General features: G+C 54.0%; 1 protein-coding gene and 1 long non-coding RNA gene across 3 annotated transcripts in view; one reads left to right on the top strand and one right to left on the bottom strand.

Moving 5' to 3' along the window:
- The window catches only part of ccdc102a (coiled-coil domain containing 102A), a 447664-nt gene that overhangs the window by 217009 nt on the left and 213744 nt on the right, over window positions 1–16911 (top strand). The window contains exon 5 of one of the 2 annotated variants that reach the window (XM_070897718.1): window positions 14162–14278. The exons of the other annotated variant lie outside the window; for it this stretch is intronic. Coding sequence (XP_070753819.1) covers window positions 14162–14278 — 117 coding nt within the window. The remainder of the gene's footprint in view (window positions 1–14161; window positions 14279–16911) is intronic. 2 annotated transcript variants of the gene reach the window in all.
- LOC139278672 (uncharacterized) lies at window positions 9450–16005 on the bottom strand. Its single transcript, XR_011596334.1, has 3 exons — window positions 15921–16005; window positions 9983–10141; window positions 9450–9694 (listed from the first exon to the last, which is right to left on the bottom strand). It is a non-coding gene; the product is annotated as an uncharacterized lncRNA (long non-coding RNA).

The raw sequence follows: 16911 nt of genomic DNA, 5'->3' as shown, positions 1-16911 counted from the left end.
TCTCCCTCCCCGGCCACTCCCTCTCCCTCCCCGGCCACCCCCCTCTCCCTCCCCGGCCACCCCCTCTCCCTCCCCGGCCATTCCCTCTCCCTCCCCGGCCACCCCCCTCTCCCTCCCCCCGGCCACTCCCCCCCTCACTCTCCCCGACCACCCCCACTCCCTCCCCGACCACCCCCTCTCCCTCCCCGACCACCCCCTCTCCCCGGCCACTCCCTCTCCCTGGCCACCCCCACTTCCTCCCCGACCACCCCCTATCCCTCCCCGACCACCCCCTCTCCCTCCCCGGCCACTCCCTCTCCCCGGCCAATCCCTCTCCCTCCCCGGCCACCCCCCTCTCCCCGACCACCCCCTCTCCCTCCCCGGCCACTCCCTCTCCCTCCCCGGCCACCCCCTCTCCCTCCCCGGCTACTCCCTCTCCCCGGACACCCCACTCCCTCTCCAGCCACTCCCTCTCCCCTCCCGGCCACTCCCTCTCCCTGACCACCCCCTCTCCCCGACCACCACCCCCTCTTCCCCTCCCCGGCTACTCCCTCTCCCCCCCACTCCCTCTCCAGCCACTCCCTCTCCCTCCCCGGCCACCCCCTCTCCCCGACCACCCCCTCTCCCTCCCCGGCTACTCCCTCTCCCCGGACACCCCCACTCCCTCTCCAGCCACTCCCTCTCCCTCCCCGGCCACTCCCTCTCCCTGACCACCCCCTCTCCCCGACCACCCCTTCTCCCTCCCCGGCCACTCCCTCTCCCCGGCCACCCCCTCTCCCTCCCCGGCCACCCCCCTCTCCCCGACCACCCCCACTCCCTCTCCAGCCACTCCCTCTCGCTCCCCGGCCACCCCCCTCTCCCTCCCCGGCCACTCCCTCTCCCTCCCCGGCCACTCCCTCTCCCTCCCCGGCCACCCCCTCTCCCTTCCCGGCCACTCCCTCTCCCCGGACAACCCCACTCCCTCCCCAGCCACTCCCTCTCCCTCCCCGGCCACTCCCTCTCCCTCCCCGGCCACTCCCTCTCCCCGACCACCCCCTCTCCCTCCCCGGCCACTCCCTCTCCCTCCCCGGCCACTCCCTCTCCCTCCCCGGCCACTCCCTCTCCCCGACCACCCCCTCTCCCTCCCCAACCACCCCCTCTCCCTCCCCGACCACCCCCTCTCCCTCCCCGACCACCCCCTCTCCCTCCCCGGCCACTCCCTCTCCCTCCCCGGCCACTCCCTCTCCCCGACCACCCCTTCTCCCTCCCCGGCCACTCCCTCTCCCTCCCCGACCACCCCCTCTCCCTCCCCGGCCACTCCCTCCTCCTCCCCGGCCACCCCCCTCTCCCCGACCACCCCCTCTCCCTCCCCGGCCACTCCCTCTCCCTCCCCGGCCAACCCCTCTCCTCGACCACCCCCTCTCCCTCCCCGGCCACTCCCTCTCCCCGGACACCCCCACTCCCTCCCCAGCCACTCCCTCTCCCCGGCCACTCCCTCTCCCCGACCACCCGCTCTCCCTCCCCGGCCACTCCATCTCCCTCCCCGACCACCCCCTCTCCCTCCCCAGCCACTCCCTCTCCCTCCCCGACCACCCCCTCTCCCTCCCCGGCCACTCCCTCCCCAACCACGCCCTCTCCCACCACGACCGCCCCTTCTCCCTCGCCACTCCCTCTTCCCGACCACCCGCTCTCTCTCCCCGACCACCCCCTCTCCCTCCCCGGCCACTCCCTCTCCCCGACCACCCCCTCTCCCTCCCCGGCCACTCCCTCTCCCCGACCACCCCCTCTCCCTCCCCGGCCACTCCCTCTCCCTCCCCGGCCACTCCCTCTCCCCGACCACCCCCTCTCCCTCCCCGACCACCCCCTCTCCCTCCCCGACCACCCCCTCTCCCTCCCCGGCCACTCCCTCTCCCCGACCACCCCCTCTCCCTCCCCGGCCACTCCCTCTCCCCGACCACTCCCTCTCCCTCCCCGACCACCCCCTCTCCCTCCCCGGCCACTCCCTCTCCCTCCCCGGCCACCCCCCTCTCCCTCCCCGGCCACTCCCCCCCTCTCCCTCCCCGGCCACTCCCTCTCCCTCCCCGGCCACCCCCTCTCCCTCCCCGGCCACCCCCCTCTCCCTCCCCGGCCACTCCCCCCCTCTCCCTCCCCGGCCACTCCCTCTCCCTCCCCGGCCACCCCCCTCTCCCCGACCACCCCCTCTCCCTCCCCGGCCACTCCCTCTCCCCGGCCACCCCCACTCCCTCCCCGACCACCCCCTCTCCCTCCCCGATCACCCCCTCTCCCTCCCCGGCCACTCCCTCTCCCTCCCCGGCCACTCCCTCTCCCCGGCCACCCCCTCTCCCTCCCCGGCCACTCCCTCTCCCTCCCCGGCCACCCCCCTCTCCCCGACCACCCCCTCTCCCTCCCCGGCTACTCCCTCTCCCCGGACACCCCCACTCCCTCTCCCTCCCCGGCCACTCCCTCTCCCTGACCACACCCTCTCCCCGACCACCCCCTCTCTCTCCCCGACCACCCCCTCTCCCTCCCCGGCCACTCCCTCTCCCCGGACACCCCCACTCCCTCCCCGACCACCCCCTCTCCCTCCCCGGCCACTCCCTCTCCCTCCCCGGCCACCCCCCTCTCCCCGACCACCCCCTCTCCCTCCCCGGCCACTCCCTCTCCCTCCCCGGCCACCCCCCTCTCCCCGACCACCTCCTCTCCCCGACCACCCCCTCTCCCCGACCACCCCCTCTCCCTCCCCGGCCACTCCCTCTCCCCGGACACCCCCACTCCCTCCCCGACCACCCCCTCTCCCTCCCCGACCACCCCCTCTCCCTCCCCGGCCACTCCCTCTCCCCGGCCACTCCCTCTCCCTCCCCGGCCACCCCCTCTCCCTCCCCGGCCATTCCCTCTCCCTCCCCGGCCACCCCCCTCTCCCTCCCCGGCCACTCCCCCCCTCTCCCCGACCACTCCCTCTCCCTCCCCGGCCACTCCCTCTCCCTGGCCACCCCCACTCCCTCCCCGACCACCCCCTCTCCCTCCCCGGCCACTCCCTCTCCCTGGCCACCCCCACTCCCTCCCCGACCACCCGCTCTCCCTCCCCGGCCACTCCCTCTCCCTCCCCGGCCACCCCCTCTCCCTCCCCGACCACCCCCTCTCCCTCCCCGGCCATTCCCTCTCCCCGGCCACCCCCTCTCCCTCCCCGGCCATTCCCTCTCCCTCCCCGGCCACCCCCCTCTCCCCGACCACCCCCTCTCCCCGACCACCCCCTCTCCCTGGCCACCCCCACTCCCTCCCCGACCACCCCCTCTCCCTCCCCGACCACCCCCTCTCCCTCCCCGACCACCTCCTCTCCCTCCCCGGCCACTCCCTCTCCCCGGCCACCCCCACTCCCTCCCCGACCACCCCCTCTCCCTCCCCGACCACCCCCTCTTACCTCCCCGGCCACTCCCTCTCCCTCCCCGGCCACTCCCTCTCCCCGGCCACCCCCTCTCCCTCCCCGGCCACCCCCCTCTCCCCGACCACCCCCTCTCCTTCCCCGGCTACTCCCTCTCCCCGGACACCCCCACTCCCTCCCCAGCCACTCCCTCTCCCTCCCCGGCCACTCCCTCTCCCTGACCACCCCCTCTCCCCGACCACCCTCTCTCCCTTCCCGGCCACTCCCTCTCCCCGGACACCCCCACTCCCTCCCCAGCCACTCCCTCTCCCTCCCCGGCCACTCCCTCTCCCTCCCCGGCCACTCCCTCTCCCTCCCCGGCCACCCCCCTCTCCCTCCCCGGCCACCCCCCTCTCCCTCCCCGGCCACCCCCCTCTCCCTCCCCAACCACCCCCTCTCCCTCCCCGACCACCCCCTCTCCCTCCCCAGCCACTCCCTCTCCCTCCCCGGCCACTCCCTCTCCCCGACCACCCCCTCTCCCTCCCGGCCACTCCCTCTTCCTCCCCGGCCACCCCCCTCTCCCCGACCACCCCCTCTCCCTCCCCGGCCACTCCCTCTCCCCGGCCACTCCCTCTCCCTCCCCGGCCACTCCCCCCCTCTCCCTCCCCGGCCACCCCCCTCTCCCCGACCACCCCCTCTCCCTCCCCGGCCACTCCCTCTCCCCGGCCACCCCCACTCCCTCCCCGACCACCCCCTCTCCCTCCCCGACCACCCCCTCTCCCTCCCCGACCACCCCCTCTCCCTCCCCGACCACCCCCTCTCCCTCCCCGACCACCCCCTCTCCCTCCCCGACCACCCCCTCTCCCTCCCCGACCACCCCCTCTCCCTCCCCGACCACCCCCTCTCCCTCCCCGACCACCCCCTCTCCCTCCCCGGCCACTCCCTCTCCCTCCCCGACCGCCCCCTCTCCCTCCCCGACCACCCCCTCTCCCTCCCCGGCCACTCCCTCTCCCTCCCCGACCACCCCCTCTCCCTCCCCGACCGCCCCCTCTCCCTCCTCGGCCACCCCTCTCCCTTGCCACTGTTTCAGGCTGAACCGGTCTTTGCAACCTTAGTGTTATTTAAATATGGCAAGTGGTTGAAGCATTTGCTTTTTCTATTAACTGTAAAAAAACACCTACCAATCAGATACCCTTTAGATTTAAACAGGTGGCAGATGTGTATATACATTTCGATTACTTCAGCAGAACATGACCAGTTTCACCAGATTTAAAATTTGAAAACAGGGAAAGAGAGATCAGAACATACATCTTAGTTTTTCTTTAGTCTTATTTGTGGTAGTTATGGGTCTTCCATAATGGTGGATATTGAAGGCTGTACAATCACTGGGAAGGGCAGCACAGTGGTTAAATTGCTGGTCTAGTGATCCCAAGGTGTGGACTAATGACCCAGAGACCTGAGCTCAAATCCCACCACAGCAGCTAGGGAATTAAATTCAGTTAATGATAGAAATCTGGAATAAGAAGCTGGTCTCAGTATTGGTTACCATGTAACTACCGGATTGTCGTAAAATCCATCTGGTTTACTAACATCCTTTCGGGAAGGAAATCTGCCGTCCTTACCCGGTCTACATGTGACTCCCGACCCACAACAATGTGGTTGGCTCTAAACTGTTACCCTCTGAAATGACCGAGTAAAACCCTCAGTTGTACCAAACCGCTACGACACACCATACGGTTCAACGGGACAGCTTACCGACACCTTCTCAAGGACAGTTAGGGATGGCCAATAACTGGTGGCCTTGCCAGTGATGCCCACATCCCGTGAATGAATAAATATGAAAAAAGATACAATGTGGTCTGTGGGCTACGCCTATTAGTGTGATTAATCCTTTGTTACCTTTTATCTCCATCCACATGGATTCCATTTCTGTCTTGCTGCATCACTTTTTTCTACTGCCATTTTATCTCTAATAAGTACAGCCACTCCAACTCCCCCTTTTCCCTCTCTACCTTCTATAAACATACAAGATTCTGAAGGGGATTGACAGGGTAGAAGCTGACAGGGTAGATGACAGAGCCCAGCATGTAAGTGCAAAAGACAAGGCTGAAGTGTTTGCAACCAACTTGAGCCATGAGTGCTAAGTGGATGATCCATATCGGCCTCTTTCTGAGGTCCCCACCTTCACAGAAGCCAGTCTTCAGCCAATTCGATTCACTCCACGTGATATCAAGAAACGGCTGAGTGCACTGGGTGCAGTAAAGGCTCTGGGCCCCGACAACATCCCTGCTGTCGTGCTGAAGATTTGTGCTCTAGAACTAGCCGCGCCTCTAGCCAAGCTGTTCCAGTACAGCTACAACACTGGCATCTACCCGACAATGTGGAACACTGCCCAGGTATGTCCCGTCCACAAAAAGCAGGACTAATCCAATCCGCCCAATTACAGCCCCATCAGTCTACTCAATCGTCAGCAAAGTGATGGAAGGTTTCATCGACAGTGTTGTTAAGTGGCAATTACTCACCAATAACCTGCTCACCGATGCTCAGTTTGGTTTCTGCCAAGGCATTTGGCTCCAGACCTCATTACAGGCATGGTCCAAATATGGACAAAAGATCTGAATTCTAGAGGTGAGGTGAGAGTGACTGCCCTGGACATCAAGGCAACATTTGAATAAATGTGGCATCAAGAAGCCCAAGTAATAGTGAAGTTAGTGGGAATCAGGGGGAAAACTAGCCAGCCATTGGTTAGGGTCTTCCCTCATCAATGCAGTCCCTCGGAATCGAAGAAGACTTGCTTCCACTCTTAAAATGAGTTCTTAGGTGATTGTACAGTCCAATATGGGAATCACAGACTCTCACAGGTGGGGCAGATAGCCGTTGAGGGAAGGGGTGGGTGGGACAGGTTTGCCGCACGCTCTTTCTGCTGCCTGCACTTGTTTTCTGCAAGCTCTTGGCAATGAGACACGAGGTGCTCAGTAATCTCCCGGATGCACTTCCTCCACTTAGGACGGTCTTTGGCCAGGGACTCCCAGGTGTCAGTGGGGATGTTGTACTTTATCAGGGAGGCTTTGAAACGTTTTCTAGCACAAAGGAAGGTGGTTGTAATTGTTTGAGGGCAATCATCACAGCCCCAGGACATCGCTATAGGAGTTCCTTAGGGCAGTGTCTGAGGCCCAACCATCTTCAGTTGCTTCATCAATGACCTTCTCTCCATCATAAGGTCAGAAGTGGGGATGTTCGCTGATGACTGCAGTGTTCAGTTCCATTCACAACTCCTCAGATAATGGAGCAGTCCATGCCCGCATGCAGCAAGACCTGGACAACATTCAGGCTTGGGCTGATAAGTGGCAAGTAACATTCACACCACACAAGTGCCAGGCAATGACTATCTCCAACAAGTGAGAGTCTAACCACCTCTCCTTGCCATTCAGCGGCATTACCATCACTGAATCGCCCATCATCAACATCCTGGGGATCACCATTGACCAGAAACTTAACTGGACCAGCCACATAAATACTGTGGCTACAAGAGCAGGTCAGAGGCTGGGTATTCTGCGGCGAGTGACCCACCTCTTGACACTCCAAAGCCTTTTCCACCATCTACAAGTCAGGAGTGTGATGGAATACCTGGATGAGCGCAGCTCCAACAACACGCATAAAGCTCAACACCATCCAGGACAAAGTAGCCCGCTTGATCGGCACGCTACCCACCACCTTAAACATTCCCCCCCTCCACCACCGGCGCACCATGTCTGCAGTGTGTAACATCTACAAGATGCATTGTAGCATCTCACCAGGGCCTCTTTGACAGCACCTCCCAAACGTGCAACCTCTACCACCTAGAAGGACAAGGGCAACAAGCGCATGGGAACACCACCACCTGCAAATTCCTTACCAAGTCACATACTATCTTGAAGTATATCGCCGTTCCTTCATCTTCGCTGGGTCAAATTCCTGGTGTTCTCTCCCTAACAACACTCTGGGAGCACCTTCACCACGAGGACTGCAGCGGTTCAAGAAGGCGGCTTCTTAGGGAAACTAGGGATGGGCAATAAATACCGGCCTTGCCAGTGATTCCCACAATCCATGAATTAATTAAAAAAACGTCAACATTTTTAGGTTCCAAGTGAAGCCATATACACTGCAATTCTTTCACTTCTGATTCTCGAATGACTCCCTATTTGGAGGATTACAACTCCACTGCTCCCACTAGAGGGAAGGGAAGCAGTTGTGCTTTAGCCATCAGTGATGCATTCTGCTAGGACCGTAGTTGAATGGATGCTGGATGCAGTAACTGGCCTCTGAAGGCAGAGAGTCAGTAATAGTTTCTATGCTGACTGCTCATTTCTGGTGATTTATTACAGTGAAACTTAACCTTCAATCCCAGACTACAAGAATGAACCATCTTTCCAGCCAGCCTTTCTGCTCTCGACGAGCACTCGGTGGGTGGGGTGCTTGTATCTGCTGTACAAAGATCTGCATCAAAACATAACCTGTCACACTGGACATGCCAGTAACACAAAAACCTGCCACAGACAGCTGTTACATTGCTGTGAAGCTGACCTTGAACAGCATAGCAAACTGTCACTTCCAGTCAACACAGCCAAGCTTTGTAGCAAAGGAGTCACAAGATAGCGACTGAACATTAAATCTGCTTTGTGGCTGTGGCAGGACATGGTCATCTTATTATTCGCATCAGCAGACAACTGTGCAGAGGGAGGTAACAAGCCTATGGGCTAGAACCTCCACTTTATTTGCCTGCTTAACGCCCACTTAACGTCTGAAATGACGTATAACACCCAGTATCGCCCATTGTGGCACAAAATGGAAACTTGACAGGCTTTTTTAGGAGACTTATCGGCGAGCGTTATTTTCCCAATGGGCTTAATGCCGAGAAAAAATGTTACCGTCCAGCCACTTTTTTGGGGCGTAATCAGCAGAATGGGCGATTTCAACACCCATATTATCGCCCAGCGTTACTTTCTTCACAGACTTAACGCCGAGATTCAATAATAACGCCTGCCGACTGGTTTTTGTCATAAAGAGCATATTTACCCAAACTAGCGGCCATGGAGATCGCCCACCGTCAATTTCACCACCTCCCCCACACATCGCCCAGAATATCGCCCGCTCAAAACAATGCCCACAGAAAGTGGAACTAACCGGGATGAATGCCAGCAGAAAGAGCGCTGATGTGAGTGACAATGCTGACACACTGCTGTGTGTGTGCAGCTCAGACATCAATGGTGCCCATCACCTTGGTGCCAGTTAAAGTTTACATTGATTGATGTTAAGTTGTATTTAACCCTTTCACGGTAAGGAATCACCAGTGTTTAACGGTTCAGCTATCTGAGACAATGCGCAACAAGGTTATGTTGAATAACAAAAATTTAATACCAACATTTGTCTGAAATCATAAGTAATACAGCCAAAAACACCCAACCCCCGCCCACATCCCACTTTTTCCACCATTGACATAAATCACATGGCCAACATGTCCAGCAACACAGAATACAAAGGCAAAGCAGGAGAGTGGTCCCCAGCCCCCATACACTGCAACAAATTGCATACACCCAGATGGAGATATTAAACAGCCATCACCTGCACCCATGTACCTCACTTTCCTTACCCCCTCTCTTTCTTCTCCCCATCTCTAACCCTTCCCCTCCTTGCTCCACTGCACCTGGCCGAGGAACTCCTCAGGTGGTGCCTCATTGTGGGGGATGAAGGCAGAGGCGGTGGTTGTACGGGAGCGGGGGTTGCCGAGGGGGAAACATTCTCTGATGCAGAAGCAGGATCTTGGTCCTTGCTCGCATCTGTTGTTCGCAGTGGTGGTGCCGAACCTCGGGGTGAAGTGCCGCGCTCTGGACCACAGGGAGGGCTGTGGCAACAGTGTTCCTGGTTATTGCATCCAGGGATTCCGCCATGCGTAGAATGTACTCGGACATGGTGGCCAGGTGTCGGGATATGCCCCCCAAAGCTTCGATGAGCTGGTCACCAATGTCTACAGTCCTCCTGGACAACCGAACCATCTCTCCGCTGTCATGTCACGCTCGTGGAACAGACCTGCCGCGTCCACAAGCCCGCCGTTCTGGGGACAAATGGGGTGCCCTGTGGAGAGGTGCTTGGGGCTGGCACCTCCAGAGTGGAGGCGGGAATGACTGGAGGACCAATAGATGGCCTTGGGGTGGAATGGGTTCTGGAGTGTGGCAATGCAGGTTCTTTGAAGTCCGCGCTCTCATCCGTCGAGAACAGACTTGACGGGCGACAATCGGAGCTCCTCAGTACCAGATGTAGTAGGATCATCCGCCGACTCCTGCCCCACACCCCCACCTTCTGGCTTCTGTGGTCTTGCCTGGGGTCATGCTGCTGGTTGAGCTGCAAAACACAAATGAGATTATTAGAGGAGAAGTGGGTGCTAGGGTGACAAGGTGAGTCCAGCGCTACACACAGCATATGCACGACAAAAGCACCACCGCTCTCAAAATCATCACAGATGTCACATTTCATGACCATCAACACACTGTGGATTGCAATGATTTTCATTAGGGTTAGGGTTATTTCTATGACACTTTTAGAAATCATCTATCATATATGATTGGTCGGATATGAGTTGGTGTGGCATCTATTGACTTTACATCACACAATGGTGTAAGCTTTACTCACGTGGCATCACTTCAGGGTCTGCAGATGTGTCCGTGGCTGTCCAGGGGTGCTTCCCCACGAGTGCTAGCATCCGCTCCTCCATCTCTGTGATGTCACTGGGGACTGGTGGCCCCCTCCACCCGTTCGCCTCTGCATGGAGCTCATCGTCGATAGATTCTTCTGTAAAAGGTGACAGGACGACATGGCATGAGATCATTGTGTGATATCATTGCTAGGTACTGTCACAGACACTGATACAACACGGAACCGACAGATGTAATCATGATTATTAAGATTATCATTCTTTCCTAAAGACGTACACCGTGACCGCAGACTTTGAGTAAAACATTTCCGGTCAAAGTGCAAGACCTCACATCTGCTGATAGTCACTTATGACTGTTACAAATCAAATTATATAAATACATAAGTACATGTAAATCAATGTAATACTTATTCTTGCGGATCCCACAAGGTCATTCCATCGTTTGCAGCATTGGTTGCCCTCATGCGCCTCATTGGTCGCAGATGAGACCACTCTGCTATCTCGGTCCATATCCTCTGGTAGGCCTTGGAGTGGGCTTCCCACGCCCTCCCTGTGTCAGATCACCCCAGCATGACTCGACCTCCTGCAGGAAGGAGGCATTTTCCTCATCCGAGAACCTCCTGGCTCTTTTGTGGCCTCCAATGTGCTCCTCTCCCAGCTCACTGCTCTCTCCAGCGTCAATCTTCACAGCATGCTGTGATGCCTCCTCCTCTCCCTCCATTATAGGGCAAATTCGGTCAAATATGTGTCTGGTAACAGCTACTTTTTGTTTGCCTACTTGCTGTGAAACTCTGAAGTCTCCCTCCTTCCTCCCAAAGCAGCCACACCACACCCAGCCACACCTTCAGTCCCTCTGAGCTCCCTCTCTCTCTGTCTCCTCTTCTGCACATGTCATGGTGACCCTTGACCTCCTGAATTGCGGGAATCGAGCGTTGCCATGCCGTTGCTAAGGACGGCCACACTTTATGGCAGAAGGTCAAAAAAATTTAACGCTACCGCCCATTTGATATCGCTCATGGTAACGTCCATTTTCAAAAATGTAAACTAGTCGTTTTGAGAATGGGGGAGTAGCCGGCAATCTGAAAAGCTGGAAATTACGACCATTTTTGGACGATAAGCCCAAAAGTGGAGGTTCTAGCCCCTAGGCTCAGCACTGGGACACCAAATCTTTGTCCTACTTTCCTCTCGGCCACTGTGATCCAGCCCAATGCCCAGTGGCAGGCCAATGCCCAGCCCAATGCCCAGTGCCCAGCCCAATGCCCAGTGACAGGCTGATGCCCAGTGCCCTGCCCAATGCCCAACACAATGCTCAATGCCCAGTGACAGGCCAGTGCCCAGTGGCAGGCCAATACCCAATGCCCAGTGGCAGGCCAATGCCCAGCACAATGTCCAGTGCCCTGCCCAATGCCCAGCACAATGCTCAATGCCTAGTGACAGGCCAATGCCCAGTGACAGGCCAATGCCCAATGCCCAGTGGCAGGCCAGTGCCCAGTGGCAGGCAAATGCCAATGCCCAGCACAATGCCCAGTGCCCAGTGGCAGGCCAATGCCCAGTGCCCAGTGACAGGCCAATGCCCAGTGGCAGGCCAGTGCCCAGTGGCAGGCCAATGCCCAGCACAATGCCAGTGACAGGCCGATGCCCAGTGGCAGACCAATGCCCAATGCCCAGTGGCAGGCCAATGCCCAGCACAATGCCCAGTGACAGGCCGATGCCCAGTGCCAGTCCCAAATGTTGAATCTTTGCTGACTGTAATGCAAAGTACAGTCAAGATCAGAATATCCAATAAATCGATGACAAAGATTGGAATTGATGTTGTATGAACTAGATAGACGGGATTTAAGAGCAGCGAAGGATTACTGAGACTGAGAAATTTGTTTTGTGGCATTTGGGTCCTCCATAACTGATACAACAATAAACGGGTCTGGTTGTTGCCGTACCGTACGAGCCCCGAATTGGGAATATGCAGAACAAGCATACATCCAGAAAATACATTGAAACTTAGCAAGCTGGTCCCAGAGATATAAAGAAAAAGAGTTACATGGAAAGAAGGGTTGGAATTTACACAAACATGTTAAGAGTAGGATCGGGTCCTCGACATGAATAGAGATAAAGGTGTTCGACTCGGTACTAAACATTTAACTGCTGTCGAGCAGTGAACAAGCAGTTAGCATTGTGAAAGATCAAACTGAAGTGATTACTTCCAGTAGTGTTCATCATTCATCACCCGTCTGTTATTCTACCCAGGATTCCTGTGGTTTTTAGTTTAATTAGAAGTCTTTCATGTGAAACTTTATGAAAAGCATTCTGGGAGTCCATATACAGTTTGACCTGGAGCTCGGGAGTGCCACTCTCTGTTTTATCTGCAGCATTCTCGAAGAGGTTGAGATGGTTTGTGTTGTAAACGGCTGTCTCGCTCTTTTCGCTTCGTTGCTTTTAACATCGAATTACCCGCACGCACTCAGTTGTAGTAAAGGCCGGATCTTTATTTAGACATTCAGATATTCACATGCCAACAATTCGGCTTGCAAAGGCAGCTCTTCCAGAAGTTACACACCTTTCAAGATTCCAGTGTCTCTACAGTCCATAAGAGTCTGTGTGACAAAAGCCAGTTCCATCTTTTAGATCTAAAAAGCCTTTGAACTCTTATTCTTTGCATTTAGACAATCATGACTAACTGCTTTCTGAATTGTTTAACATACAGACTGTTATTCCCACCGTAACAAGGTACTCAAATACTTAACATTGCTTGTTTAACCTACAGATGTCATTAAATAGTTACAAAGGTACAATCAAATACTTAACATACAGACATCATCAAATCGTTTAGTGCTGAATTTCCATTAATCCCACCGTAACAAGGTACTCAAATATTTAACATCCAGACATGACCAGTCACTCATCTCACTGGCTGGGAGGCACCACATTGTCTAACAGTCTCTTTTCCATCCAAACTTCCAATCAGTCCCACATTTCTGAACTTCAATCTTCCTGTTTTCTTAATCCAAACTTCAGACCGCGTGCTGAAGCAAAGAGTTCAGAAATGGGGAACTGTGCTCCCACAGTTTGTCATTCAGGAATTTTCTTATTAAGTTATCACTATTAAGGTATTCCTCCAGTCTGCCCTTTGGAGCAGTTTCCATCATTTTGTCCACATTGATGCTGCTATACTGGGTCTGGAATTAACTGGCTGAGATTCTCTCTGTGTTCATTCACATCAGGGAGAGTTGTTGCGGTCTCAGTCTGGTGGAAGGATGCCCACCATCACTAGACAATGTTACCATAGTCTGCAGATGTGCCTCACCTCTGGTATCTCCTTACTTTAACTTACCATCTCATTCTCAGTCGGACGGCAGCATTTTTGGCCTCCCACCAAGCTCAAAGCAAACTTCAGAGCAGAGGGATTGCCAGTGTTGAGTGAAGAGCAGAGTCGACCAGAAGCAACTGATAAAGACTTGGTCGAGGTCTTTAAGATTCTGTGGAGGTTTGATAGGGTAGATGTAGAGAAGATGTTTCCACTTGTGGAAAAGTCCAAAACGAGAGGCCATAAATATGAGGTAGTCATTAATAAATCTAATCCAGTAAGGAAGTCAAGATAAGCTTCTTTACCCAGAGAATGATGAGAATGTGGAACTCGCTGCCACAGGAAGGGGTTGAAGTGAATAGCAGTGGTGCATTTAAGGAGAAGCTGGGTAAGTACATCCGGGAGAAGAAATAGATGGATATGCTGATAGGTAGGAGAGGGCTCCATGGGGCATAAACCTGTTGCACCGAATGGCCTTTTCCTCTTCTGTAAATTCTATGTTACTGAGAGCATTTCCCAGAGTGAGATAGCGGGCCAGACTTTCCATAAAGGCCCTCAACGCCCGACTGCCCGCTGAGAAGGATCACTAACGCTCGGCGAAAAAAACGGGCGAGAATTTCCATTTTGAGGTTAAAGGTGTCGTCCGGCGAACAAAGTCGGCGTAGTACACTCATTCTCGGTGCTGGGAGATTTCCTATTTGTGCATGTATAAAGAAATAATAAATCTATTCTTTATTATTATCTTTACACTTACACTCACTCACACAAAATAGTCTTTTGGTCTCCTGCAGATGAATTGCAATCGTGGTTTTCGAACTTTGTTTCCATGTTGTTAATGTGTAGTCTCTGTTTTTAGCTGAATATTTTGAAGGAAGTGCACCAGGATGAGTTGGGCCGGATATCTGAAGACCTGGAGGATGAGCTGGGAGCTCGGTCCAGCATGGACAAGAAACTTGCAGAGCTGCGTGCTGAGGTATGAGGTACCTGACTATCTGTCTGTCTGCTCCCTGTCTGCGTGCCTCTCACTATATTTATGTGTCTGGATGCCAGGCAACATAAGACCATGAGTAGGCCATTCAGCCCCTCGAGCCTGGTCCATCATTGTATTAGATTATGGCTGACTTGTACCTCAGCCCCACTTACCCACCTTTGCTTCATACCCTTACCTGACAAAAATCTTATCGATTTCAGTCTGACCCCCAGCATCCACAGCTTTTTGGGGGAGAGAATTCCTGATTTCCACGACCCTTGTATGAAGAAGTGCTTCCTGACATCATTCCTGATTGGTGTAGCTCTTATTTGAAAGATCTGCCCCCTTGTTCAGGAACCCCTCCCACCCGCCCTCCGAGGAAACAGTTTCTCTCTATCTACTCCATCAAATCCTTTAATCATCATCTCATAATCTTCTATACTCAAGGGAATAGCAGCCCAGTTTAGGCATGATTTAACCCTGTTAGCTCTGGTATCATGAACATCGAGTTAAACACTAACAATGGCACCTTATGGAATCACGTGGACAAGGATGGTGTGAGGGCAAAAAGAAAAAAATGGAAAAAGAATAAAGTGGAATATTGAAACCCATTGTACTGTTTTATTGCTGTGAGTTATGTTCACGTGTATTTTGAGAGGGTTAATATGCTATCACAGACTGGGTGAAATAGGAACTGTCCCATTCTGGGAGGGCTGTAGATTTAGTGGAGCCTAAGTGTACTAATTAGAACTTTTTAGAATGTTTTATGGGTAAACTGCTTAGTGAAGGCAATACCAAAACTGATTGTTCCATACTTTAATCGACGTTAACTGACTTCTCTTCCATTATTGGCAGTATCTGATTCTGAATGTTGCTCATATCCCACTGAGACCTCACGGCAGGGAAACAGTGCGTGTCCAAAATAAGGTGCTCAGCCGTCAATCCAAACTCTGCTGGGGCTTTCTTGTAAGAATTGAAAGGGATGGATAGTTATCACACGATGGCTGTGGGTGAGAGTCACATCTATGGGGTGTTGAACAGGCCAAAACATTGGGTGCAGTTGTATGCTCTGTTTTGTGAAACCGCATCGATTGAGTCGGCTGCCCTTACTTGAAATTAGAAACTTTAAAAGGAACACAGAAAGATGGCAGAAATCTAGTTTTGTGTTTGCTGTCAGCTGTGGCTCAGTGGGTAACATGCTCGCCTCTGAGTCAGAAGGCTGTGGGTTCAGCTCCCACTCCAGAGACTTGAGCACAAAGTCCAGGCTGACACTTTAGTGTAATACTGAGGGAGCGCTGCACTGTCGGAGGTGCAGTCTTTCAGATGAAACATTAAACTGAAGCCCCGTCTGCACGCTAAAAGATCCCATGGCAGCATTTCGAAGAAGAGCAAGGAAGATCTCTTGGGATCCTGACCAATATTTATCCCTGAAACAACACCTAAAGAAAGATTATCTGGTCATTATCACATTGCTGTTTGTGAGATCTTGCTGTGTTGCCTCGTTTCGTACATTACAACAGTGACTACACTTCAAAATGTACTTCATTGGTGGTAAAAAGCTTTGGGACTTACTAAGGAACGATATAAATGCAAATCTGTTCTTTTTTACCTAGTAATGTTCAAAGAGCAGAATTGTATTCCCTACCTTTCTATCGCAGCATGCTGTCCTTTCTATGAAGAGGTTTTGATTTTGGAATCTAATTTGTGAGAGCCTTTTGTCGAAGTGTAAGGTTTTCAGTTCCCAGTTAAAAGCTTTTGTTTCTTGTTTAAGCTGATGTGGAGGTGAATGGAAATTGAATGAAGTGGTGTGGTACATTAGCAGTTAATATATTCCTATGCTCAGCCTGCCACGATGGATGAGTGTGAGTTCTTGTAGATATGGACGCACCTTTGGGAGAAGATAAATGGTTTGCTTTACAGGTCAGCCAAGAAGTAGTGTTTGTCAACAGTGCAATACTCAGGGGCTGAGTGATGCTGTGATGAAATCTGACCCGAAAAGAATTACAGTAGGATAGAGAAATGTTGGTGCTGTGTAATGTGCAATATTCATAAATATGGTTTATGCAAACTGAGACTCTTTCATTTTATAGCCCGATTCTGTTCTTTTTTACACTGCGTATCAAATAATTGGTTTAATATCAGCAGCTAAATGAATGGCCTGCATTGTGCTTCTGACGTAAGTATGTTCAGTGGATGGCTGACTTGTTTGAGGTATTAGAAGCATCAGTGATTGCAAAAATAAAAGCAGCAGCTGTATTCTTGTGATGGGAAGGCTTCATCGAGTGGGATATTAAACACCAGACCTGATTATTGGTCAGTGTTCTGTTTTCAGATTTTCAGTGTAAATATAAGCAGCAGCTGATTATTATGAATGAGTGATGTTGGCCCTAAAGTTCCAGCATTGGATGGTTGTGATGAATACAGGCTCAGCACAAATTCCTCTCTGCTAGTTTAGCAGAATGGTAACCCATTTAAAGTCAACCCTTTAATGTCCACCAAAATAGGAATGTGGGATTAACAGGTGTTGTGTTCACTAGTACTCAGTGGGATCGTTTCAGACCAGTAGTTCCACAGGAATCTAATTCACATTTCTTTTGTACTCGCCTGTTTGTGCAGTGTTAGTAATTTCCACCACT

Source organism: Pristiophorus japonicus, chromosome 13 (assembly GCF_044704955.1).
Source record: "Pristiophorus japonicus isolate sPriJap1 chromosome 13, sPriJap1.hap1, whole genome shotgun sequence".
In the NCBI taxonomy this organism is placed as follows: domain Eukaryota; kingdom Metazoa; phylum Chordata; class Chondrichthyes; family Pristiophoridae; genus Pristiophorus; species Pristiophorus japonicus.
This window is presented reverse-complemented; position numbering and strand designations above follow the sequence as displayed.